At 51.6% G+C, this 23,927-nt stretch overlaps 2 protein-coding genes across 2 annotated transcripts in view; one reads left to right on the top strand and one right to left on the bottom strand.

The window, feature by feature from the left end:
- LOC122381472 (macrophage mannose receptor 1-like) overlaps positions 1-20,324 on the top strand; it is a 33,694-nt gene extending 13,370 nt beyond the window's left edge. The window contains exons 12-20 of the mRNA XM_043365686.1: positions 1,017-1,162; positions 2,178-2,399; positions 3,425-3,589; positions 3,868-4,178; positions 17,363-17,496; positions 17,834-17,995; positions 18,265-18,309; positions 18,924-19,149; positions 19,372-20,324. Of these exons, the coding sequence (XP_043221621.1) occupies positions 1,017-1,162; positions 2,178-2,399; positions 3,425-3,589; positions 3,868-4,178; positions 17,363-17,496; positions 17,834-17,995; positions 18,265-18,309; positions 18,924-19,149; positions 19,372-19,462 (1,502 nt within the window). The 3' untranslated portion in view covers positions 19,463-20,324. The remainder of the gene's footprint in view (positions 1-1,016; positions 1,163-2,177; positions 2,400-3,424; positions 3,590-3,867; positions 4,179-17,362; positions 17,497-17,833; positions 17,996-18,264; positions 18,310-18,923; positions 19,150-19,371) is intronic.
- Positions 20,325-20,409: 85 nt separating this feature from the next.
- Positions 20,410-23,871, bottom strand: LOC122381477 (calmodulin-like protein 4). Its single transcript, XM_043365701.1, has 5 exons — positions 23,752-23,871; positions 22,295-22,325; positions 21,761-21,892; positions 21,071-21,253; positions 20,410-20,759 (listed from the first exon to the last, which is right to left on the bottom strand). Exons 1-5 carry the CDS (start codon positions 23,752-23,754, stop codon positions 20,659-20,661), a joined length of 450 nt encoding a protein of 149 aa, XP_043221636.1. The 5' UTR covers positions 23,755-23,871; the 3' UTR covers positions 20,410-20,658.
- Positions 23,872-23,927: the final 56 nt, after the last annotated feature.

Genomic DNA, 23,927 nt, shown 5'->3' with positions numbered 1-23,927 from the left:
AGAGATGAGGGTGACGGGCCTGGTACGATCTATCGTGGAATGCCCCTGCTGTCAGCGACCGGAGCCCGCGTCACCTCCATCCGGGGTTTACGAATAGATTTTGGCCCACCGGGCGGCTCCCGGCCGTATTGGAACACTTGGCATCGGTCTTAGACAAGGTCTTACGAAAGTTTAAGCTTCCTTTCGCACCTTAGACCCCTGATTCAGGCTATGCCTAGGTGACCTCACATTGACCTCCCACGTGATTACATGACCTCTCCTCTGAATTTATTCATCGGTGGGCGAGCTTGTCTCTAATTTTGGTCCTGTTTCTCTAATCCGGGAACATCTAGTTCGGCTATTTTAGTGATTAAAATAAAAATGCGTGAAAATATATGATTTCCATTTATATGTATATAGATGACCTTAAAGGGACTACCTATCCCACCTTCAAAAAAGTCCCGTTTAGGATTCGAAAATGTTACTCATGATATTGTGACGAATTCTGCAAGTTTTTACGCGTTTTCATCGTATACTTTTTGAGATATTGCGACTTTTATATTTCATCGTGACGTCATTTAGATCGGATCTGTGACGTAATGAAGGATTTACTTCATGTCAGTGTGGGGAAATTTGGCAGCAAATATAGGTATTTGCTCTCAAATATGACTCGACTCGTACAATAACAAAAGTGTCTCTGATTGGCTTATTCGTAAATCAAGTGATACTTCACTTGAACAGGCGTTCAAAAGGCAAATGACGTCATCAGATTACCGTTAATGGTTAAGAGATTGGGCCTTGCGCAGGGCTCATTTTCAAATGAAGGGAACGAATTTCTTCAACACCACGAGGCCGCGGGGGTTGCAAGTTGCAACCAAGATAGATAGTGGTTTCTGGACCTCGCCGCAAACTTGGCTATCTCAACTCAAACCTAATGTAAAGGTGGGATAGTCCCTTTAACTCTGCTGACTCTACTCGGCCCCACTCAGATCCGACCTCTGACCCCTGACCCATATCCTGACCCCTGCTGCGTGCAGCGTACGTCACGGCCGCCATCCGCCACTCTTCTGTGCCGCTGTGGATCGGTCTGACGTTCATCAGGGTGGAGCACCAGTTCCCTACGTGGACGGACGAGTCGCCCGTCAACTATACCAACTGGGCGCCCGGACAACCATCCAATGTGGTAAGGGCGACCGTACAATCCCTCCCCCCCCCCCCTCCCATATGTGGTAAGGGCTCCCGAACTCCAAGTTGGTGAGGGATCGAGGGTGATGGTGTGGCGATTAATGTGGCATGGCATTAGCAACGGCATAGATAACAGTAGAACTACTGTTCTACTGTTATCTATGGCGCCGGAGTAAAAATGAAAATTGCACTATCTGACAATATAGACGCTGATATCCAGACGATTATATTTGTTCGGCTATATCTAGACTATTATATCTTAGCGAGTAAATCTGCAAATGAAGTTTAGACGGTTAAATCCAGACGATCAAATTTAGACGGTGATGTTTATGCAAATGGTTAAATCTATATAGTCGGTTAGCTCTAAACGGTTAAATCTAAACGGCTAAATCTAAACAGTTAATTCATAAATGCAAAGAGTTAGATTTAGACGATCAAATTAGACGGTTAACTCTGCAGTAACAAATTTAGGAAGATGATTCTGGACAGCATGATAGAAATGGTTTGGCGTGATTCAGAGTGCTAGTTTAATGCGAAGTGGCAGGCTGCCCGGTAACGCGATGACGGTTCAAATGCACCGTGACGGCTGTCCGACAACACTGTTACGGTATCTGCTGCAGTGTGACGGCTGCCGTGTAACACTGTGACGTCTATGTTCCAGTGTGACGGCTGCCGTGTAACGCTGTGACGTCTATGTTCCAGTGTGACGGATGCCGTGTAACACTGTGACGCCCATGTTACAGTGTGACGGATGCCGTGTAACACTGTGACGTCTTTGTTCCAGTGTGACGGCTGTCCGGTAACACTGTGACGTCTGTGTTACAGTGTGACGGATGCCCTGTGACCCTGCGTGTAACACTGTGACGCCCATGTTACAGTGTGACGGATACCCTGTGACCCTGCGTGTAACACTGTGACGTCTTTGTTCCAGTGTGACGGCTGTCCGGTAACGCTGTGACGTCTGTGTTCCAGTGTGACGGCTGCCGTGTGACGCTGTGACGTCTGTGTTCCAGTGTGACGGCTGCCCGGTGACGTGCGGCCTGCTCGGCTCCGCTCGCAGTCACTCGCCCGCCGCCTGGAGCGCCGTCGACTGCTCGCAGGCGTTCCGATTCGTCTGTCAGCGCTGGGCGGCGGCTCCGGAGGATGTCGGTCTGTCGACCCCGGCAGTGGATCAGCAGCCCCACTGTGCGCCGCCGCTGGACGGCTACAGGAAGGATGGCGAGCTCTGCATCAAGGTGCGTCAGTCGGGTATGAGTAAACTTCATACACTCTACCTTGATCTACTTCGAATGACGGTGAGTTTGGAGAATTACAGTGGCAAGGTAATCACAATGAAGGAGTTCCGACAGACCAGATCCAATTTGTCGCAAATTGCTATCGGCGACATCAACTAATTATGCAAATCGTGTGCTTAGTTGAATGCCTACGCCAGCTGGGGCGGCTTGTTTTCATTTCCAGAAGGTTTGGCGGGTTCGATGGGTTTGGACGGGGCCCAGTTGGCAGTGGGTGGGATGGCGGCGGGAGGGGGGGCAGCCGGTATTTCGATGGTGGCATTGTGTGTGGGTTGGCACGAACATGGGCCAAGTTCGCCCGATCGCCGGAAGAACGCCGAGATGGTCGGCCATTCGATGGGTCAAATAGGTACATCTAAGCTAATCACTGCTCAGAATGGCTGGCTAATCAGCTCCAGCAGGCAGGCTCATGTGCTCCTGCTGGAAAATATCATCAAGCATTTCCGAAATATCCACACTGCAGGCGGCATGGGACAAAACTGAATAGGGCAGGGCCGCAGGGGACATGGGCAGGGCCTATCAATGAATATCTCTGGGTAGCTGGTTGCACACAGTATTTGCGCCGGCAAAATGCTGTCGAACTACCGATAGCTCAGTGATTTTCCCACCTGGGTTACTTTATCTAACTACCAGCTCTTGTAAACTGAAACAATTACCAACCTCCCCTTCTGCCAGCATAAGTAATGGATGTGTTGTTTCCAAGTGGCTACATGACAGAAGAGTGTCCTTTTGGCTGGGGACCTTGTGACTCGGTGTGCATGGCATCCCAGCTCCTCAGAATGACTCAACAGACACCACCGACATCTCCGCGCGGTGGAGCCGACTGCCGAGTCATACTGTCCAACCACGCGACGGGGTGGGACACACACTCCAGCCAGTCGGTGGGGGGGGGGGGGGGGTTGCCGAGTGAGTTTTACAGTGAGTGTCACACCGTGACGGTATGTGACACCGTGACTCCCCCGCTGCAGGTGGTGCCTCAGCCCGCCACCTGGCGAGAGGCCTCGGCGGCCTGTCGGGCAGAAAACACCAGTCTCGCCTACGTAGGAGATGTGTTCGACAACGCTCAGTTGATGAAGCTGCTCCACACGGAGGACGCAGACCAGGACTTCTGGCTGGGACTCAGTGACACAGAGGTCAGTAGATGTCACACTGGGTCAGGACAGGTCAGGCTAGGTCAGGTCAGAGTGGCAGAGGTCGGACCACAGATGTAGGTTCAGGTCAGAGGTTAGCTCATGCTAGAGGCGAGCTCATGTCAGAAGTATAATGGCCAAGTCAGGGAAGAGGTCAGGTGTGGGCAAGTCAGAAAAGGTTGGAACTGGGTATTTCAGATCGACAACGAAGCGGGGTCGACGAAGACGAACATGCACCTGTGGGTTGCAGGTATTTGACTCCCTGTCTGTGCGTGTCGCAGCAATACGGCATCCAGCGGTGGCAGGCGCCGTGGCCCGCGGAGCCCACCTTCACCAACTGGGAGGAGCGCTCCCCTCAGCTGGCCGCCCCGGCCATCTGCGCGGCGCTGCGGCCCAGCACCGGACGGTGGCGACATCTATCCTGCTCACAGCGGCGGCCGTACGCCTGCGTCAGCCGGCCGCTGGCGCAGAGGGCGATGCCGTCGGCGGCCGCCAGCTGTCCGTCCGCGCTGTGGACGGCCAGCGAGCGGCGCTGCTACCGGCTGCACGAGGGCACCGAGCACACCCGCACCTGGGCAGAGGCTAAACGAGCGTGAGTAAAACCTGGGCAGAGGCTAAAAGGGCGTCAGTCGAGCACCCCCGAAACTGGACAGGGTGTAAGTTGAACCCGGGGAAGCTACCGCACGACACCGGACCACTTCCGGCACCTGGGCTGAGATATTGGGTGGGGTATGGGCGGGCGTTTTAAAACTTGTGATAGTTTACTGCTGATGGTAATCTGTGCCGGGGCGGTGGTCTGATCGAAACAATGCGAGGTGGGTTGATCCATTTATTATACGCTCGCAGGTTACCTCGATTTCAGCACTGACTCACAACCTACGACCAATCATGTTCAAGGCACAAACTAATAATGATAATAACAATTTATCACGCCCCTATCTCAGGGTGAGTCACTCAACTCCTCGAACAAAGAACTGCACCCGGCTGTTAACTTATTCGCGGCACGTACCGGACATGGGACGGTGCCGGGCTGTAAAGTCGACCACAGAATAATGTTCCACTTTTCACAGGCAATTATTTGCCTGGAGTGGTAGGCTGTGCCGCATCACACGGGCTGAGTTCACAAATTATAGCTTTGTCCCAATGCTCACAATCGACACGCTTAATTGCGTGATAAACGGCAAAACTTAGCGCTCCAGTCAACTGATAGCTTCTGAGGAGTGGAACATCATTCTGTAGTCGACTATACAATGCACATCCGACTATACCGACTACCGAGTACCGACGTCAGCCAGGCTGACGGGCGGAAATTGCCGCGAGTAGCGGCGGACACTTTTTGCCGGTCATGTTGAAGTTAGCGAGTGGCGACTCACTGACTTTTTCAGGTCAATAAGTTAAATCCTTAGAATCTCCGTTCAAGCGTGAACTTATTCCACCAAACTATTCCGTTCAGGTGTCATCAGAGGTCGTTCCTCAGGCCGAAATATATGACCCTGTCACATCACTACCGTCTGCTGCATGTCGTACCAAACATGCGGAAACACAGCTTTTAGTCTGGTATCGCTGGACGCACCTTTTCGGTTTACTAAGGCAGGTTATTACTGGTAAGAAAAAAACTTACATGCCTATTGCCTATTGAGCCAGTCTGAATCGTCTCTAAGCGCTTTCGTGCGAAACAATAGTGATTTCACTTGCATGCATTTATTTCGACTCAAAGTGTACTCGTATTGAGAAATTGCAAAAGCACAACAAAGCTTTAACCCGGCCGGGCCCGGGGGGTAATCCCAACCACCGCAGCCCGGGGGGGCGTTTTTCGCCCCCCCCTGTCTAACTCCGTAAATAAGGGAGCTACGGAAACAAAAGCGATACCAAACGAAAGGTCCTTACGAGACGATTCTAATGCACCTAAAATTTTTGACCTCAGGTCAATTTTCAAGGTCAGAGGTCAAGGTCAAAGGCCAAAACCGGCACATGTGTAGTGATCTCAAAGTAAGGCTTCTAGAGGACGGCAGGCTGCATCAAACCGGCAAAATTGGGTGTCAAACGAAAGAAGAGAATCTGAGGATTCTGAAAATGTGCTCCAAATCAAAGGTCAAGGTCAAGGTCACGCTCAAAATTGACCTCAAACCTGGCACTTTTTCGCACATCTTGCGTGCTAACTTCCAAGATGTTTTGAAATGTTTTGAGGCTTATCAGTTCCCTATTTGTGGTCCATCTTACGATACAAGGCTGCTCAAAGGTCAAGGTCACAGAAGAGTATCCCTGCTAGAGGCTATTTCACTGATTTAAGTTAGTAATAATAAATAAGACAATTTTGCCATCCGGAAGCTCTAAATGAAGGCTTAGAGGAAAATAGATGCCAGATTCGTGATCAGCGGGTACAAATCCATCATAAACGACCTTTCATGTGTCAAGGTCAACCAGAGGTCATTCGAGGTCACATGAGGTCAACATGAAACTTGACCTTTTCCGAACAAAATATATATCATTCGACGCGGCTTGACAAGGCGAATGCGATGGTACCACTGCCGTAGCTCTAGGACCATTTTTGTCGAAGTTATTTGCGAAAAACTAAAACCACATTTCGGGGTCGTTGACCTGACCTCTGACCTCAGGTCACCAAAACTATTTTTCTATTTTTCTTTAGGTCAAACGCTACACAGCCGTGCTCGTAATTTGTCTTTATCTCTAAAACTCTATTTTTAGCAGCTATTTGAAGTTTGCGTCTGTGACGCCGATTTTTGCCGTGCAGGGGTCTAGAAAAATGGACCTTGTGACGTCATCAAGGGGGCTAGGTCCAAATTTTTTACTTCAGAAGATGTCAAATTGATGGGAGAAAAGGTACTGAAAGTTTCGCCTTCCTAACCCTAAGCGTTCGGGAGTTATCGCAAATATTCGCCAGGGGGGGCGAAAAACGCCCCCCCCCCGGGCCCGCGAGGGTTAAACGTAGAACTTGGGAATGATAGCAAAGGATAGACACATTGGGCTGTGCGGACCACCGACGCGCCGGTACGGGCCGTAGCGTCAGAGACCGTTCCGCTGGGACGGGAATGTCCGATGGGACAGCCTGCCCTGGTGCTCAAACGGTCACCCCGGAGAGGGTGAAGTCCAACGAGGACTTGTCCTCGCCACCGGTTGTCTAGTGGGGTAACCACCAGCCCGGGAGGGGAGGCGTGAGAGGAATGCTGTTGGGTTTGTCCTGTCCTGAGGAAGGCCAGGACAGCTGGACGATCTGATGGCACCCGTGTGTGCACATTACCCTGGCTAGTACAGCAAGGGAGTCTCGCACACAGCCTCAGCGGCGTGGCGCTCAGACACGTCGGCCCATCCATTCTTCATGACTACGTGGGGCTCCAAGTCGACTGAGTTGCCCGGATGGTGATTCTCGCCGGTACCCCACCAGCGCGGGTCGTCGGGCGCCTCTCCCAGCCCGTCGATACCGATGTAGGTGTTGTCGAGCTTCTTATCGACGGCGCCCAGCCAGAGACTGTTGCCGTACTTGCGGTACATGTTCCGAAGACACTCGTTGTGGGCCTGACTGCGGGGGAGCGTCAGTCGGGTGCCGAGCCTCTCGCAGGCCGCCAGTGCCTCCTTGTAGCTGGTCGTACCGGGAAGACGGCGGAGGCAGACCTCGGTAGACGTACACCGGATGTAGTCTGGCGGACACCGTCCTGCACCGACAGGGACCGAGGAAAGTGCATCACTCACTAACAAGACAATGCATACAAGTACGAGAGTTTTGCAATATACAACACATTCACAGTTATATGAAAGTGCAATAAATTTATGTGATTACTGACTTTCGTGGGGCCTGATCATGAATTCGCGGCGGTAAGTTTTTCTATGGATGATAAGAAACGTAGCGCCACATTAGGGATTCCCTTTGTGGTTTGCTCATTGCTTCTGCTGTTTCATTATTTGATATAGTGAAGTACAGATGAGGTAAATATCCGCATAAAAATGGGGGAAATTTGTAATAAAGACTGTACTTCAATGACATGAGAGTTAAAATCCTGCGAGGCAAAAGGCGTTACTATCTACTACTCGATCCCACTCACCTATGCGTCGGTAGCTGCGCTGACCGGGCTCCACTCCGAACGGGGTCACCAGGCTGAGCCCGCGGTACAGCCGGCAGTCACCGTGGCTGTCCCTCCTGAACACACGGCAGAGCGGCTGCTGAACGCACAGGGAGCCACATTCCAGCTTAGAGGCGGTATGCCCGCGAAGGTATTTCATCTCATCGGTGCCTTGGATGGACTGAAGGTGGAACATGCTCGTCGCAGCTGCGGCGACCCCGGCGAGCCGGCCGAGGGTGATCAGTAGCCGGCCCAGAGTGGTAGCGGAGAGCGGCATCACCTCAGGCAGGTCGCTGATCGTCTGGTTCCGGACTGAGTATTGAGTAAAGGTCTGCGAGGCCTGGCTTACCTCTAGCACCTAGCAGAAGGCAGTTCGCAGAGATTTAGTCTAGAGAATCACGCCCGAGAGTGCCGTCCAGGCGGGCGTTAAATAGAAGAGTGTCCTCGATGAAGTGCTGATCTGAAGTCGACAGGTACAGACGCCCATCCACGGTGCGTCACCATGTGACGATGCCTGGATACCGGCACACATACTGGCCAAAAGCCAATCATACAAAACGCAGCAGGCGCCGACCAGAATGCCCCACATGGTCCCGCCCCAGGCAGCACATTAATCAATCACCGATTAATTCAACTGCCTCCGGCAAGGCTAAAAGGAAACGTGTCAAGAGACATGCTAAATGCTTTTCAATAAGTGCTCAGAAATCTGTCCGTGTTTTAAAGTTCTAGGTAGGTAGTAGGTACTCATTTTTAGTACCTATTAAGGCATTCTGTGTTATAAAGACGAAAAACAAAGCGATGCAGAGTGCCGTAGGAGATTCAGTGCTGCCGGCAGCGGCTGTATACCAATGGCAGTGTTATACCTACTATGCATTTCAGACCCCATGAGACCCTACTTTTCGGCGATAATTTCTTCAATTTTTGTCCAATTAGCTTGAAATTTTGGCAAACGATATTTCAGCTCAAGCGCCAATTTTTGTCAATATGGTCTCTTAACAAAATATCAAAATTTAGAGCACTTGTCGTTGGCTCGTAATGCTAATCAGTTTTTGCACCCGGATAGAGGCTCGCTCGCTACCGCACCGGATTGGATAGGAGCGCTGGCCAATCACGTTGCGCCGGGCCCAACTAAACTCCGCCCACTGGCCGTGACCGGGATGGGTCTATGCCGCTTCAGTCGGTGTCAGCACCGCGGAGAGGTCGGAGCGGGACCACACACACACAGAAATATTGAGCGGAAAAACGGTGTAATTGAAAGTACCAAAAGGAACATTTTTTTGGTGTAAAATTACTCTGTTTTCTGCGTAAAAGAACACTTATATGTGTGTTTTGCTAGCTTCGGAGTGCTTCACTATTGTGTAGGAGAACCGCTTTCGGTGTAACTTTACCGCGGATTTCGCGTTACATTTACGCACAAATATGTGTTTTTGGTAAAAAGTACCAAAAGGAACACTCGCGTGGTAATCGTACACAAATTCATGGCGGTAAATTTACACAAATAAGGCGGTTATTATAACGATTTTTTCTGGTAAAGCTAATGTTGGGCCCGCAAAATTTGTAACGCAAGCGACACACGGCGGGACGTTGTCGCCAGCCGCGAGCCTTAGCTAAATGCAACGAAACATTGTGATGCTCAATGCCATACCCCATGCTGCAAACACGTTTGTTTGTTTGTCGTTTATTGTTAAGAATCGACATGACATCTGACGGAAATAAAAGTTAGATTAGCGTATATACCTTATGATGTATATAAGCTGATATTTCACAACGCATGGGCGCCGCTACAGGCCGCAGCCACCGCCCGTCTCCCGTCAACTGCCCGTTATTGATAAATAAAAAATATGTCATCTGTACGCACTTCTTTACTGTGCCAAAATTACCGTTCATTTGATTAGCCATCGGCTCTCTGTTGCCTATCTGGCAAAATATTAGCATACCTATACCTAATTAACCCTAGAAAAGCATGAAAGTGCATCCATTATTTTCATAACACGACAGCAGTTCAGTTGAAAAATTACAAGCCCACCTTAGCACTCCGACAAAGCTGGATAATTTCCAGCAGCTCCTCCAATGTCGCTCCGCTTCAGATTTCCGACTCGGTCTTGATTGCAGTTATCAGACGATGACCACAATGCACTATTTCACTTATTATTGTTGTGGATCAGCTGCCGCTGTTGACGATCGGCCGTCGCGCGCCGATCCGGTGACCCAGTTTTGTCGATCAGCTGATCGTAATTTGTCGGCCGGCCGCCAGAGGCGCTGTTTGTCCTTCTCGCGACGGACCTGTGTGGCGGCGGGCGGCCGGCTTGTGTGGCCGAGAGTTTTGAGCATTAGTAAGCGGTTACAGTGCTACCTTCGTGTTTAAATTAAGTTCAATAAAGTTCAAGTAATCGTAACATTCAGCGGTGGGATTATAACCGGCGCCGCGTGCCGCAGTCGGCGTGAGCGAAACCGATCAGTGTGCCGAAGATCATCGAAGATGGCGTCAGCCGGCAGCGGGAAGAGCGTTAGCCGGACGTGACGTCACAGGGAAGCTTCGGGACTATTCCGCGGGTGGCGCCACCGGTCAGGTGTGTCATGGCGGCGCCCAGTGTGATGATGTAAACAAACTGAGTGAACGGATACCGGACGGATAATCTGTGTGATACGGGACCGGTGATGGATAACTCGGTGGACACGAGTGCCGGGGCGACTGGGGCACTGAGCCTGCCCCTCCCCGTGTTCGAGTACGCCGAACCACGGCGTTTCTTCAAGCAGTTTCGGCGTTATGCGAGCTTGAAAAACCTGTCGGGCGTGGTGGCCCTGGACTTGATCTGTTATGCTCTTGGCTCGTGCAGGCGGGCGGCCTGGGTGGCCGACCGGGTTGAGGCAGAAGTACAGGCTGCTGAACGGGATGCTACAGTCAGTGCTGCTGAACAAAAGGTGCTGCATCTCCTGACGCCGGAGGTGATGAAGGGGCAGATCCTTCAAGGGCTGGACCAGCGTCGTCTGCAGCCAGGCGAGACTCCGCGGGAGTACGTAGAGGCGCTGAAGAGTCAGATTCAGCAGGTCATGCCAGAGCTGACAGCCGAGTCTCTGGACCGCATGACCATCGTACAGGCGATTAAGGGTGCGCCAGAGGTCTGGTCGCACAAGCTGGGAGAGGGCGACCTGTCCTCGCTGGACCAGCTGGTGACTCACATGACTCTGCTCCATGGCAAGCAGAGGTCAGCAGCGAGGCGCTGCCAGGAGACTGGAAGATCTGTGAGTCGAAAGTGTTATTCGTGTGGCCAGATGGGACATATTGCCAAACAGTGCAAAGGAGGGAGCCGGTCAGGCGGCTCGAAGGGCATCAAGTGCTATAAGTGCGGAGGTGTGGGGCACATCAGTCGATACTGTGCCAGTGGTGGTAACCGAGGTGGTGCCATGGGGAGTGCCAGTGGTGGCACCAGTGGTGGTGCTGGCACCAGTGGTGCAGGACCAGGAGCTGTGACGGCCAACAGGCGAGTGGTTGTCGGTTCGACGTTGAAGCTGGACGTGACGGTGAATGGACGGCTAGTGCAGGATGCAGTCGTGGACAGCGGCAGCGAGCGGACGCTTCTGTCGCGATCGACGGCCGACAGGTGTCAGCTGCAGCTGCGACACAGCCGAAAGGCTGTGGTGGGAGCTGGACAGGAAAGTCTCCATGTTCACGGAGCTGCAGATGTGGTTCTGCATGTGCCGGGCACTGCAGGTGAGGTGACCATGGAGGTCCTGGTCGCCGAGTGCAGTGACTGTGTGCTACTCGGCACAGACTTTCTAAAGGCGGCTGAAGTGGCTGTCAACTTCAGTACCGGTGTGCTCTCATGTTTTGGACAGGAGGTTAGAGAGCCGGCCGCCACCGTGTGCCGGTGTGTGGTGACAGATGGTGCGGTGGAGGACTTCGAGGACAGTCTGGACGAGGAGGTGATGCCGTTCCTGGACCAGGTGAAGACACAGGCTGACCTGTCTCACCTGTCAACAGTGGATCAGGAGAAGCTGAAAGCGGTGCTGGACCAGTCGGACGTGTTCAGCTCGCCAGGGCAGCTCGGACGAGTCACAGCTGTCGAACATCGCATAGAGCTGATGGAGGAGCCGCGGAAAAAGAAGCCGTACCCGATTCCGCCGGCTCTGCGAGAGACTGCCAACCAGCAGATCGCGGACATGCTGTCAATGGGCGTGATACGGGAGTGTGCCAGCCCGTACGCGAGCCCGGTGCTTCTTGTAAAGAAGAAGGGAAGCAAGAGCTTTCGAGTATGTACTGACTTCAGGGAGCTGAACCGCTGCACCGTGAAAGACTCTTTTCCTCTACCTAGGATAGAGTCGCTGCTGGCGTCGATCGGTCCCAAATGCCGTGTCTTCTCGCAGCTCGATCAGAAGGCTGCGTACTGGCAAGTGAAACTGGACGAATCGGCACAAGAGAAGACAGCCTTCGTCACCGATCAGGGGCAATTCTGCTACCAAGTCCTGGCCTTTGGTATGTGCAATGGACCGGCAACGTACCAGCGGATGATGACGACGGTGCTGAAGGACCTGCTGCACCAGTCAGTGGTCGTGTATCTGGACGACGTACTCATCTTCACGGAGACTCTAGAGCAGCATGTCGCTGTTCTGAGGGAGGTGTTCGAGCGGCTCGAGCGGAGCGGGATCCGCCTGAACCCCCAGAAGTGCCGCTTCGCACAGTCTGAGGTCACGTTTCTGTCTCACGTGATCTCTGAAGGGTGTATCCGGCCGGCGTACGACAACGTGGCTGCGATCACGGCCTACAAGAGGCCGAGCAGCGTGAAGGAGGTGCTGCGATTCGTGGGGATGGCGGGCTACTTCCGTCACCTGATTCCTCACTTCAGTGTGCGTGCGGTGGGTCTGACTGATCTGACTCGCCGGCACTCGTTCGAGTGGACGGAGGCAGCAGAGCGGAGCTTCCAGGATCTCCGGAAGGCGGTGGCTGCCTTCCCTGTGGTCCGGCCGCCGGACCCGGAGCAGCCGTTTCGGATCACGACCGATGCGTGCTCGCGCGGCTGGGGCGCGACTCTGAGCCAGTGTGATGGTGATGGCGAGTATGCAGTCGCCTTCGCTTCGGGAAAATGGACGGACTGTCAGTCGCGCTACACGACGACTGAGCACGAGCTGCTCGCTGTGATTCGGGCCGTGACCAGGTTCCGATGGTACGTCCTCGGGACTGAGTTCGTCGTCGTGACGGACCACCAGGCGCTCAAGTGGCTCTGGAGCCTAAAGGATCCGTCTGGTCGGCTGGCTCGCTGGGTCATGGAGTTGTCCCAGTATGACTTTACGGTGGTTCACCGACCGGGGACTGCGATTCCCCACGCGGACGCACTGTCCAGGGACTGTGGTGATGCTGATGCTGGCTGTGTACCAAAACAAGGACTGTCTGGTGATGCTGGCTGTGTGCCAAAACAGGGACTGTCTGGTGACCGTGCTGGCTGTGTGCCAAAACAAGGACTGTCCAGTGTCAGTGTTGGCTGCGTGCCAAATGGTGACTCGTGTGAGCTGGCCGAAGGTGACGTGCCGGCGACGGTCCGAGCTGTGGAGCTGAAAAGCTCGGCGGCTGACGAAGCTGCTGTCGGGGCGGAGGCGACGTCTAGCCGGCTCAGCCTGCCAGAGCTGCAGCAGGCGACGCTGGAGGACCCGGTGCTGTCAGTTGTCATGGACTGCCTACGGACTGGGAGCACGAACGATGCGAGACTTGGTGACGTCGGTGCGTTCTATATGCGTGATAGAGACAGCCTGTTTGTTCGTGATGGCCTCGTGTACCGACAGACCATTTCAGACCGTGAGCCGCAGATAATCGTGCCGTTAAGCATGCAGAGTCACGTGATACGTCTTGCTCACGATGTGCCAATGGCGGCGCATTTCGGGTTGAAGCGTACGATGAGTCAGATCACGCGTCATTACTACTGGCATAACCTGAAAGTGACCGTGCGCGACTACTGCCGTGCATGTCTCGGATGCGCGCGGGTGAAAAGGCCGAACCGTTCTCACCGAGAAGGTGTAGGTAGTGTACCTGTCGTAGGGGAGCCGTTCTCCCAGTGGTCGGCAGATATTCTTGGACCACTGCCTTGTTCAGATGCTGGGAACAGGTACGTTCTAGTCGTGTCGGACTTGTTCACGAAGTGGGTGGAGACCTATTGTATTCCTGACCAGAAGGCCACGACCGTGGCCGACTGTTTCGTGGAGCTCTTTGCTCGTTTTGGAGTGCCGAAAAGCATTCTGACAGATCAGGGCACGAACTTCGAAAGCGCGCTAGTTAAGCGGATTTGTGAGCTATTGGGGATCCAAAAGCTACGATGCACGTCGTACCATCCACAAACGAATGGTCAAACCGAGCGGTTCAACCGCACTCTGTGCGATATGCTCACCCATTATGTGAGTGAGAACCAGGCTGATTGGGACCGGTGGGTCAGTGTGTGTGTGTCAGCCTATCGGTTCTCACAGCACACCACGACAGGATATTCGCCGTTCGAGTTGGTTTATGGTGTTTACCCGCGTGTGCCCGTTGTGAGTGAGATCATTGATGACGCAGATAAGCTGCAGTGTGACACTTACGCGAATTATGTGAGTGACCTGAAGCGCCGTCTCGAGGTGGACCGCGACCAGGCCCATCAGTCACTGCAGGACAGCCAGTCGCGCTCGTCTGTGGCTGGAACGAGTGACATTGAAGTAGGCGATACGGTGATGCTAAAAGTGCAGGCAGTGAAGCGTGGTAAGAGCAGGAAACTGTCCGCTCGTTTTACTGGACCATATGTAGTCGTCAAAGTGCAGCGACCTGATTATAGGATTAAGCGGGGACGAAAGCAGGTGCTTGTGCATGGTAGTAACCTGAAGAAAGTAGAAAGTTCTGTGCGGGACGATTCAGAACGGGCGACATGTGTGACGGTTCCTGTCACTGTCAGTGTGTCTGACGAGGAACCGGACCTCGGTGCCTGTATTCCGCTGTTAGGTCGGACCGCTGTCGGGCCATTGCTGGCGGTCCGCTCCGATGAAGTTTCCGGTCGTGTGGACTCGCCGAGTAGCGCTGAAAGTGAATGTGCTCTGTCGGACTCGGATAGTTCGGATTCGGAGCCGGACGGAACTCCCATCCGTCCGCCAACTGCTGTTAGCCGCTATGGCCGCCCAGTGCGACGCCCGCAACCGTATTCGCCAGGTTAGGCCCTCGGGTGTGCACCTGTGACCTAGGTGTCCGTACTTTTTGAAGGGGAGGATGTTGTGGATCAGCTGCCGCTGTTGACGATCGGCCGTCGCGCGCCGATCCGGTGACCCAGTTTTGTCGATCAGCTGATCGTAATTTGTCGGCCGGCCGCCAGAGGCGCTGTTTGTCCTTCTCGCGACGGACCTGTGTGGCGGCGGGCGGCCGGCTTGTGTGGCCGAGAGTTTTGAGCATTAGTAAGCGGTTACAGTGCTACCTTCGTGTTTAAATTAAGTTCAATAAAGTTCAAGTAATCGTAACATTATTCACTTATTCACTCATTACTCAGCTTATTATCCAACTAGATAAACACCACAGCACTGTTTTATCTCACTGATGTCACAAGAATGGGCAAACTCTCTCTGCGCACTGCAGCCACAACACTCCCCCGCCGGCCCCCGCGGTCCCCGGCGCACAACTGACAGATTGCGAAAATGGCGCCGCCGCCGTCAGCATTTAGCTCAAAATTTCGCTAAATTTACACGGGTTGACGTAAACGAACGGTGCTCTGGATGTGTACCGCAATTACCAGTGTGACACAACACTCATTCGCTTATGGATACACTTGCTTTGCATGAAAACATATCAGTTAGGTATTTGAACATCTGTTATGCTGTTACATTATCCTGTTTTGCGTAAAGATGCTTGTGTGGTGTGATAAAACTGCCGATGTTTGTTAGTTAACCAATAAACGTCGCATAAAAACAAACTTATTCTTGATGCCTTTACTTATTATGGCGTTGTGCGACGGATACCTTGCTTGTTTATTACGTAAATACTTAAACTAAAGATATTTTACTACGTGAAGCAGAACTTTGAAGCTATTTGAACTATTTACGAGTAGGTATATTGAACTTGACATCGCTCAATATTTCTGTGTGTGCATACTGGAGACAAGTGGAAGCTGGCAAAGTTGTTTCGGGACGAAAGCCAAAAAAATTATCTGTTTGAGGGCATTTGGCATCCTCTTCACCTTATTTTGGTATTTAAACATCGAACCAGCTCAGAATATTCAGAATGATCAAAATCAAGGTAGGATCTATTGGAACGGAACCGGCCCTATGAAGGAAAGAGGGATAGACTCTTGGACTCTGAACATTTATTTAAGCCGGAGTTGCACCTATCTCATCGTCAGGTTGGGTCAGGTCACTACCCGATTACCTATAAGATCATGTGTAAGCCTGTGCTTAACCCAAAAATATTGATATATTTGGCAGTGCCAATAAATGTTTCTGAGGAAGGCGCAGAAAGCAACAAAGTAGGATGAAGAGTCTCGGGCACGGCCGATTGCCTGGGGCATCGCTCCAGCGAAACGGCCGTATTCGTGATTCGTGAAGCGGTGCGGGGCGCCGGGTGGGGCAGAAGCGTAATGTGTCGTATGGTAGAAATGGCCTTTATCGCGGTATCATGTGTGTGTTATATTGTTAAGACGTGCACAAAAAGAAATAGCAATGTGGCAGGCGGACATTGGGCACTACACGAGAACGATCATCAATTAACTCGTATCTTTTTTGTAAAACTTAAGTAACAGTAGGTATGTCCTCAATGGTGAGGAAACTATCTCTAGGCTTTTACTTTTCATGTTTGCATTTCAACACACAAGCTCTGGGGGCAAAGTTAGTCTGGCGACCTCCTCAACCTAAGTCGATGATCAAATGGATTAGTCCTGAAGGTGTTCAATGCTTAGTTACACCGGGATGATATAAATCGATCACGCCGGCATACATTCCTAATCAAATTTCATATATCAAACACATAAATTGCATCATGTTAATGGTGATTCTGTTTTGCAATTTTGACGTAGTCTGACGCGATAGGTACATAATCTTACGCAATCATTTGAAATCAACAGCGTCTTTTATGCGCGTTTTTCACAAGCCCCGAATCTTGTGTGGAAATATAATTTTTTGTGACTGAACAAGGTGTACGTACATTTGTGATAGATACGATTAGTCGAGGGCTTCAGCTGGTGCGTTACTTATGCGCGCTATTTAGCTCATTCGATGAAATTACGGCTGCAACGCCAACTGCACGGCAGCTACGGTCCATGCGAGCCGCCCCGGTGCGACAGCTACTGCCCCGCCCGCTCCACGCAGTCGACTGACCGGCCAAGGTCACTACCCCGTCCGCCGGGAGGGCGGAGCTTAATGGTCACGTGTTTGTGACGTCACACCTACGCACGGATAGCCTCTACTCCACTGACGGATTTACGGAGCCGATTTTAACATTACGAGGCAACGACAAGTACCCTAAAATTTGATATTTTGTTAAGAGACCATATTGGCGAAAATTGGCGCTTGAGCTGAATTGTGCATTGTGAAAATTTGAAGCAAATTGAACAAATATTGAACAAATTATCGCCAAAAATTAGGGTCTCATGGGGTCTGAAATGCATAGTAGGTACCTATTTACACCGCGCACTTTTCCGTCGGACATAATAACAATCTCACCGTAAATGTGACAGCGACCTAACTCTGTCTCACGGCTCACTATTCTCAGGTGCGAGGAGCAGGGTCACCAGCTGGCCGTCATCTCCTCCAAGACCGACTTCCTAGCGGTGCTGGAGGCGCTCAGCGGGCTGACCAGCACGTTCAGCGCCTGGATCGGAGGCCGCCAGCTCCCCGGCACCGGCAGTACGTCCTAACATAATGCAGCTGTTTGTGTGGACTTTGGAACGAGTAGGACCGGCTATGAGACCGTCACCTAGAAGAAAATAAGTGACCTCTTGCAGTTAGCAGACCTGTAATTACTAAAAAAAGAAAACATTGGCCTGAATGTAGAGCCGTCTAACTCATTGCCGTATATACGGTTGCAGTGCGTAAATACGTAAGTACCTACTTTCATCGAGCTGGCTAGTGGCTGTGTACCGCAAAGCATGCACGTAATGCGGCACAGTCTACCTGCCAGTGCTCGAAACGTGCCGTGCTCAGTACCCGACTCAGGGCTGACGACTGTTCCCTGTCTCGGCAGAATATGTGTGGGTGGACGGCAGTGAGGTCTCGTTTGACGGCTGGATTGAGGGCGAGCCATCACAGCTCCGACAGGAGACCTGTCTGGAGGCCTCTAAACTCAGCTCCGGACGTTGGAACGACCAAAAATGCAACATGTACAGACCGTACATCTGCATGATCGGTACGTGCGTGCGCTTACTACTGCCAAATCAGACCGAGGCGACAATCTGTCATGCAATATGATGCAACCGATGCAACTGATGCAGTACGCATTGCGTATCTAAAGAAAATGTAGGGCGAAGCGGGACGTTATGTAATTAGCTCGGCTTTTGTTTATCGTAGCGCGACCAAAACAGATGTAAACGTCGACTAACGTGAGACGTGTTACCCAAGACGCACAGCTGATTGAAGCCGTGTAGTTCGGAAGTGTCACGTATGCCGCTTTTCCAGAGACTCCGGGGACGAAGGAGGTCGGCACTTACGCTTCCAGGCTCGGTAAGCTGGGAGACACCTCATTTACTTATTACAATAACCAAAACAAATAGGTGCGTGTTCTGAGGATATGTAACAATACCAGGAAGCCAAGACCCGGAAAGCTGCTCCCAAAAATGCCGCAAAGATATTGAGGCCTGAGGGCAGTGCTAGACGCTCTTGATGCGACATAATCTACACTAAACAAGTCAAATTATTATATTACCTACGATAAATGCCGGTCCCGTAGCTCAGTTGGTAGAGCGTTAGACTCCGCGTGGTGAGAGCACGCGTTCCCGGTTACAACAGTCCGGGTTCGAAGCGCGACGGGCGCTTGACATTTTGGACCTCCTGACAGGTATGGATGCGGTTGGTGGCAGGCCGTAGCCAGGCGAAGTCAGTGAGGGGACCGGCCGTGCGCGGCTATGTGCGCACGTTAAACTTTGGACTCTAAATTCTGCCATAGAACTGGAATTGCGCGATCGGAGGGTAGAGGGCAGGGTCACCGCAACAAGCTTCGCTTAGCGGTGGCTCTGTCCTTGTGAATCCTTCCCATCAAAAGGTTCGGACTAAATTTATTAAAAAAAAAGAAAAAAAAGTATATGTTCCCCACTGCCACCCTCCGCGGCCCGTTTCAGCGGGCGGTGACAGTCCCGGTCCCGGCGGCGGCGGCTGGCGGGTGTTCGGTATCGTCTGCCTGGCGGCGGTGGCCGCTCTGGCGGTGCTCGGGGCCGCCGTCTGGGGGGCGCGGAGCTACCTCAGTCGCCCCCGGCACCGGCGTATGTCGGCGGCCAGCGACCAGCGCCGGTACCACGCCAGAGAGAACCCGGCCTACGCGGACACCGAGCGATCGCTCAACGTCAGGTGAGCCCGCACTGCGAGCGGTGCTGTGGTTGCTCAGGTTGTGGTTACTTAGTCTCAGTCTATTGGTCTGGTATCCACTACAGCAACGGGTGTTTCGTGTTACGGATACCGTTCATTCTTTCGGTTCCTCCAACAGTATCTGTCAATGACGACGTTCTTTACTCCCTCGTGAGCTGACCTGGTTGGTAGTTTCATCCCCCGTTTCTTTTCCTTTTCTAACAGCGTCTCGGACGATGACGTGGACGGCAGCGGTCTGGACGGAGGCCAGAGCTGGCCACTCCGCGGCGGCGAGCTGGAGGAGCACCCGCTCTAGACGGATAAAAACCCGCTCAGACGAGGTGTTCCGAGACGAGCACCTGCTCTACATGGGGTGTTCTGAGAGGAGCACCCGCTCCAGGGGGGCTGTTCCGCAAAGAGTAACCGTTCCAGAGGGAGTGTTTCCAAGGAAGGCGTCCTTGGGTAAATGACTGATAAGATTAGGCGCAGGAGTTATGGACGGCATCAGACATTTGTTGTCTGCCTTCCGAGAATTAATTATCTAAGCACGCATGGGGCAGACCAAGCTCCAGTGTCACCAGCAATGCTGGACGATTTACATAAGGTAGAATGCCCGCCTTTTATCTGAGGCGTAATGTTTGAATACTCGAGACGCTCTTTTTTACGATAAGCAGTTACCTGCTTGCAAGGACACTGAAAATAATGAATTTTTACATTGGTTGTGCATTTATGAACCGAGTGATATGGGCATTTGTTCCGTTTACTGGATGTGAGAGTGAGGAGCTCAATTAGTAGTTATTCGACGTGTTTCATCCTAGCATATGCATGCAGTTATGTATAGCATATGACCTTTTTGACCAATAAATGGAAAACTAGCATCATGGCGAACTATTTTAGTTTTGCGTAACGATCGTTTTGTTGCGTAACCCCATCAGTGTGTATACCAGTCAGTGCTCGTTCGTGCTTGGTGCTTCGTATACTGTTGCGATATAACCATGCCCGGACATTTGCTGGCTATACGCGTGACGATCGTCTGGTTACCATTACGTACACTCCAATTCCTTATCATACAATGTTGATGGCGCCTGTCATCATACAATGTTGATGGCGCCTGTCATTTTGTACTGTTGCTGCTCCACCCGTATCGTATCCGTCGTTCAATAAACTGCTGCGACTTATATTGGTTTTGCACTGCATACGGTTCGATGGAAGCCTAATCGCTAACATGAGCAGTGCCGAAGAAAAAGCATCATTAAATCAAAATGAAGCTAAAGTATCTGTATATTCAATTTTAGTCAACAAAAGCGAACGAGAGGCGACAACCTTATATCATATATTACGCTCTGTGGCTATAGAAGAGTGCTCATCATCACAGACAGATGACCAGAAGCGATAGCGGCCAACAGTAACCATCCAGTGGTCGATGGCCCTCTCCAACCCAGGACACAGTCCTTCCGGATAGAGTTCTCACGGTCGCGAATATCCTTTGGTAGCGGCTACGTCGGTGCTAATTCAGTTGTAGTCGGGCAGAGGTGCACACATGATCTTGACAAAGTCCTCGTATTTGACGGTGCCACTGGAGGGGATTTTGGCCTCCCGGAACACGCGGTCCACTGGGGAGGGGTGCAGAGGTCAGAGGCAAAGATTTTCCATCACAAAACACAATACCGGCCAAATCAAATCCGTTACAGGCACAGAGCGCAGGTACGTGGTTGAGCTATACTTAGGAGCAACACAGTGAGCTGAAACAAATCCTGTAAAGGTCACGTGATTTCATAATCCTTCCAGCTGCAATTGAGTAAATGCCACGGCGCCGTATCCTACACTCCTTCACGCTTGTGACGGTAGAATCAAGACATAATGACAGCGGTTTTACTGAGGGCATATCACCGAGGAGACCCTCCGCGAGTCCCTCGCCACCGACCTTCCTGTTTGCTGAGCCGGTCTCCCCAGCTGGTGAGAAGCCAGCGCAGCTCTTTCACGGAGATGTGGCCCGTGCCGCGCGCGTCCTGCTGCTCAAACGCGCGCAGAATGTCGCCAGGGACCTTCTCTCGCTCCGTGTGCTCGTGCATCACCTCCAGAAAATCGGGGAACGACAGCTGGCCGCCTGTACACCGGGGATACAGTCACGGAACGCGAGTTTTACAGTGGCTTGTAAACGTTTTCACGCAACGTATTTCGCGCACACGCTTATTTGATTGATAACACTACGAGTAGCTATTTATTTTACCCAACATACAATATACACACTAGCAAGACACAACTGTAGCACCGGATGGCGTTTGAAACGGCGAGCGGTTCGTTACCTTGTTGCTAGATGGCAGTAAAAGCGTGCGCCTGTGCGATGCTGTGCCGCAGCGCAGCCCACCATGCATTGCGGAACAGCATCCTTCAGGCGCGCGATCTTAGCGCCATCTATTGAACAGTTTTGAACGCCTGCTATGAACAGAGACGTGGCAAGTAGATTCAGAAGAGGAAAGTGGAGAAGTGTCACACAGTGTTTCTGAAATGTCCGTAGCCTCTCCAGTCTCCAGGGATTAACCACTGCTGAAATTGCCGTTAATTCCCGCTGTCGATTACAACCCCGCGGGGCCTAGCGCCCAGTCGGACTGACCTTTCTGTTTGAGGTAGCGTCGCAGCTCCGTCGAGGTAGGGGACAGCCGCAGCGACCTCATTATGGTGGCCAGCTCGTCCACCGAACGGACCTGCTTCTGGCGCGCGTACAGATGAAAACACTCGCGAAACTCTGTGCGACACACAAGGACATGTCACGCTCCAACCGAACATTGACAACGATAATTCGATAATTATATAAACAATTATTCAGCTCGGGTACGTAATAAAATGCAAGTTTCAAGGTAACCATCGTCAACCGTGAATGGGGTTTCTGGTCAAGACCGATCGGTGCCAATGTGATGGGCTATTGAAGCGATTTCTGATAACGAATTACATCAAGTCAAGTTTTTTATCGGGATAATCATAATCCCCCTAGCTGTAGGCTGAGCATTGAGGACTGAGGTGCCACTGGTCTGACGTGATAGCATTCCTCTGATCGTTTTCATACAGCCACTGTACATACAGTGCACGTCAAGTGAATATCAGGCACATTATCTCGTAATCGCATCTTCCGTACGCTACTTATACTTACCATCGATATCATCTTGATTGAAAAATCTGGCCTGCAAGGAAAACAATGCATGGAATGATGATCAGGCAGCCGTATCAACATTCAAGGAAGCCGACCGACTAACAGTATTTCACTACGCTAATCTCATAACCGCTCGTTTGAATGCATAAATTAGAGGTAGGGTAGACCGGGGCAAGTCGCCCCGCCGAGGTAAAACGCCTCACCGATGTTTCTCGGAACTGGCAGAGTTCTGGGGAAACATCCTCTCTTCTATAAAACGTGCACTATATGATCATTATATGAGCAGACTGGAAAGAAATTGTGATGACTCTTTCGGGAGATATAGCCAAAAATGTGTTTTTTGAGTGATTTTTATGTTTTCTTGTCAGATTATGCATCATGGCGTTCTTTTATGGTCCACATCAGGTTAATGACTTTTATGTATTTTGAACAACTATTGTCTAACGCTTATCATGCCGGGTTGGTTCGTGTTAAATTATGTCTTGCTGGAGTGCAAAGCGTTGTTCTCTGACCGAACTACGTGATGGGGTAAAACGCCCCAGTAGGTCGCGGGGCAAAAAGCCCCATGGGGCGTTTTACCTCATGTGTTGTTCGGGCTACCCACTTTCTAATGTTCGGTAGCTGGCGAACAGTAAGTTTCTATGCCTTTATGTGTATTTTTCTCAGCAACTGGATGGCAAAGGAAGTATTCTGTAAACATTTGCATTGCAATAATTTATTATTTGGTCTTATGAAGCAGGTGAAAAACCTGCTCATAAAATAGTGTCATAGCTGAACACCTGACAGGATGGAATGTGCTAACTTCAGAGCCGTGCCTCCAGAGGTCTAACGGACCTCTCACATAAGATTAAGCCAACTACCATGTTAAATCTGTAATCTAAAGTATGGGGCTACTTGCCCCAGGCCGTGGGGCGTTTTGCCCTGGGGTTGGGGCAAAATGCCCCATTTGCAGTTGCTTCACAAATCACTTCCTAGCTTGGAGTCCGATCATAAGTGAATGAATTTGAGGGGTGCAATTTAAAGTAAAATGTCCAAAGAACGCATTGAGCACAAATTTGGCCTTCCAGGTGATGTGGGACAAAATTTATGTAGCAAAATAAATTATCTGGGGCGTCTTGCCCCAGGCTACCCTATTTGAAATCGCTGCGTCCCTTCCGTTGCTTATCTGTCGACATTCTACATAGTACATACAACACCCTATTTACCGGCAATGAACTATATATACACTCCACTCCGGCAATGAACTACCGTCTCGGTCTAACTCCAGTCATCGCAAACGGTCAGCCACGCCGCCTCGAGCTTCGGCTGCTGGCCTGCATGATAATTTCCACCCCTCTGGTTCAGGTCCGCCCCATCCCCCCCCCCTCACCACCCTCCACCGGTCCCAGTTTGGTCCTCTCCCCTCTCTATCTCTCTCTCCTCTCTCTCTCTCTTCCCTGCTGTCCGGTATAACTCACCATTTTGGCGACGAGTGTCCCTCCCTTCGGTGCGTGGCGACCGGCCGACAGCCCACGACTGACGCATCACCGCTATCTTATCATCTGATCCGTACCATATCGATACCTTACTATCTTATCGTTCTGACCGGACCGGCATCTGACACAGCCCACCTACCGCACAGGTAGATAACGCT

This window comes from Amphibalanus amphitrite, unplaced genomic scaffold, assembly GCF_019059575.1.
Source record: "Amphibalanus amphitrite isolate SeventyFive unplaced genomic scaffold, NRLGWU_Aamphi_draft 000121F_arrow, whole genome shotgun sequence".
NCBI lineage: Eukaryota > Metazoa > Arthropoda > Thecostraca > Balanomorpha > Balanidae > Amphibalanus > Amphibalanus amphitrite.
The sequence above is the reverse complement of the archived record's forward strand: the minus strand, read 5'-3'. Positions and strand labels throughout refer to the sequence as shown.

Bases quoted from the DNA above. Each gene is read 5' to 3' on its own strand.
- LOC122381477 (XM_043365701.1), bottom strand. The intron at 21,893-22,294 runs GTAAGTATAAGT...TGTGTCGCACAG, and splicing joins CAATCAAGATGATATCGATG to AGTTTCGCGAGTGTTTTCAT. The intron at 21,254-21,760 runs GTCAGTCCGACT...CCCGGTGTACAG, and splicing joins ACGCTACCTCAAACAGAAAG to GCGGCCAGCTGTCGTTCCCC.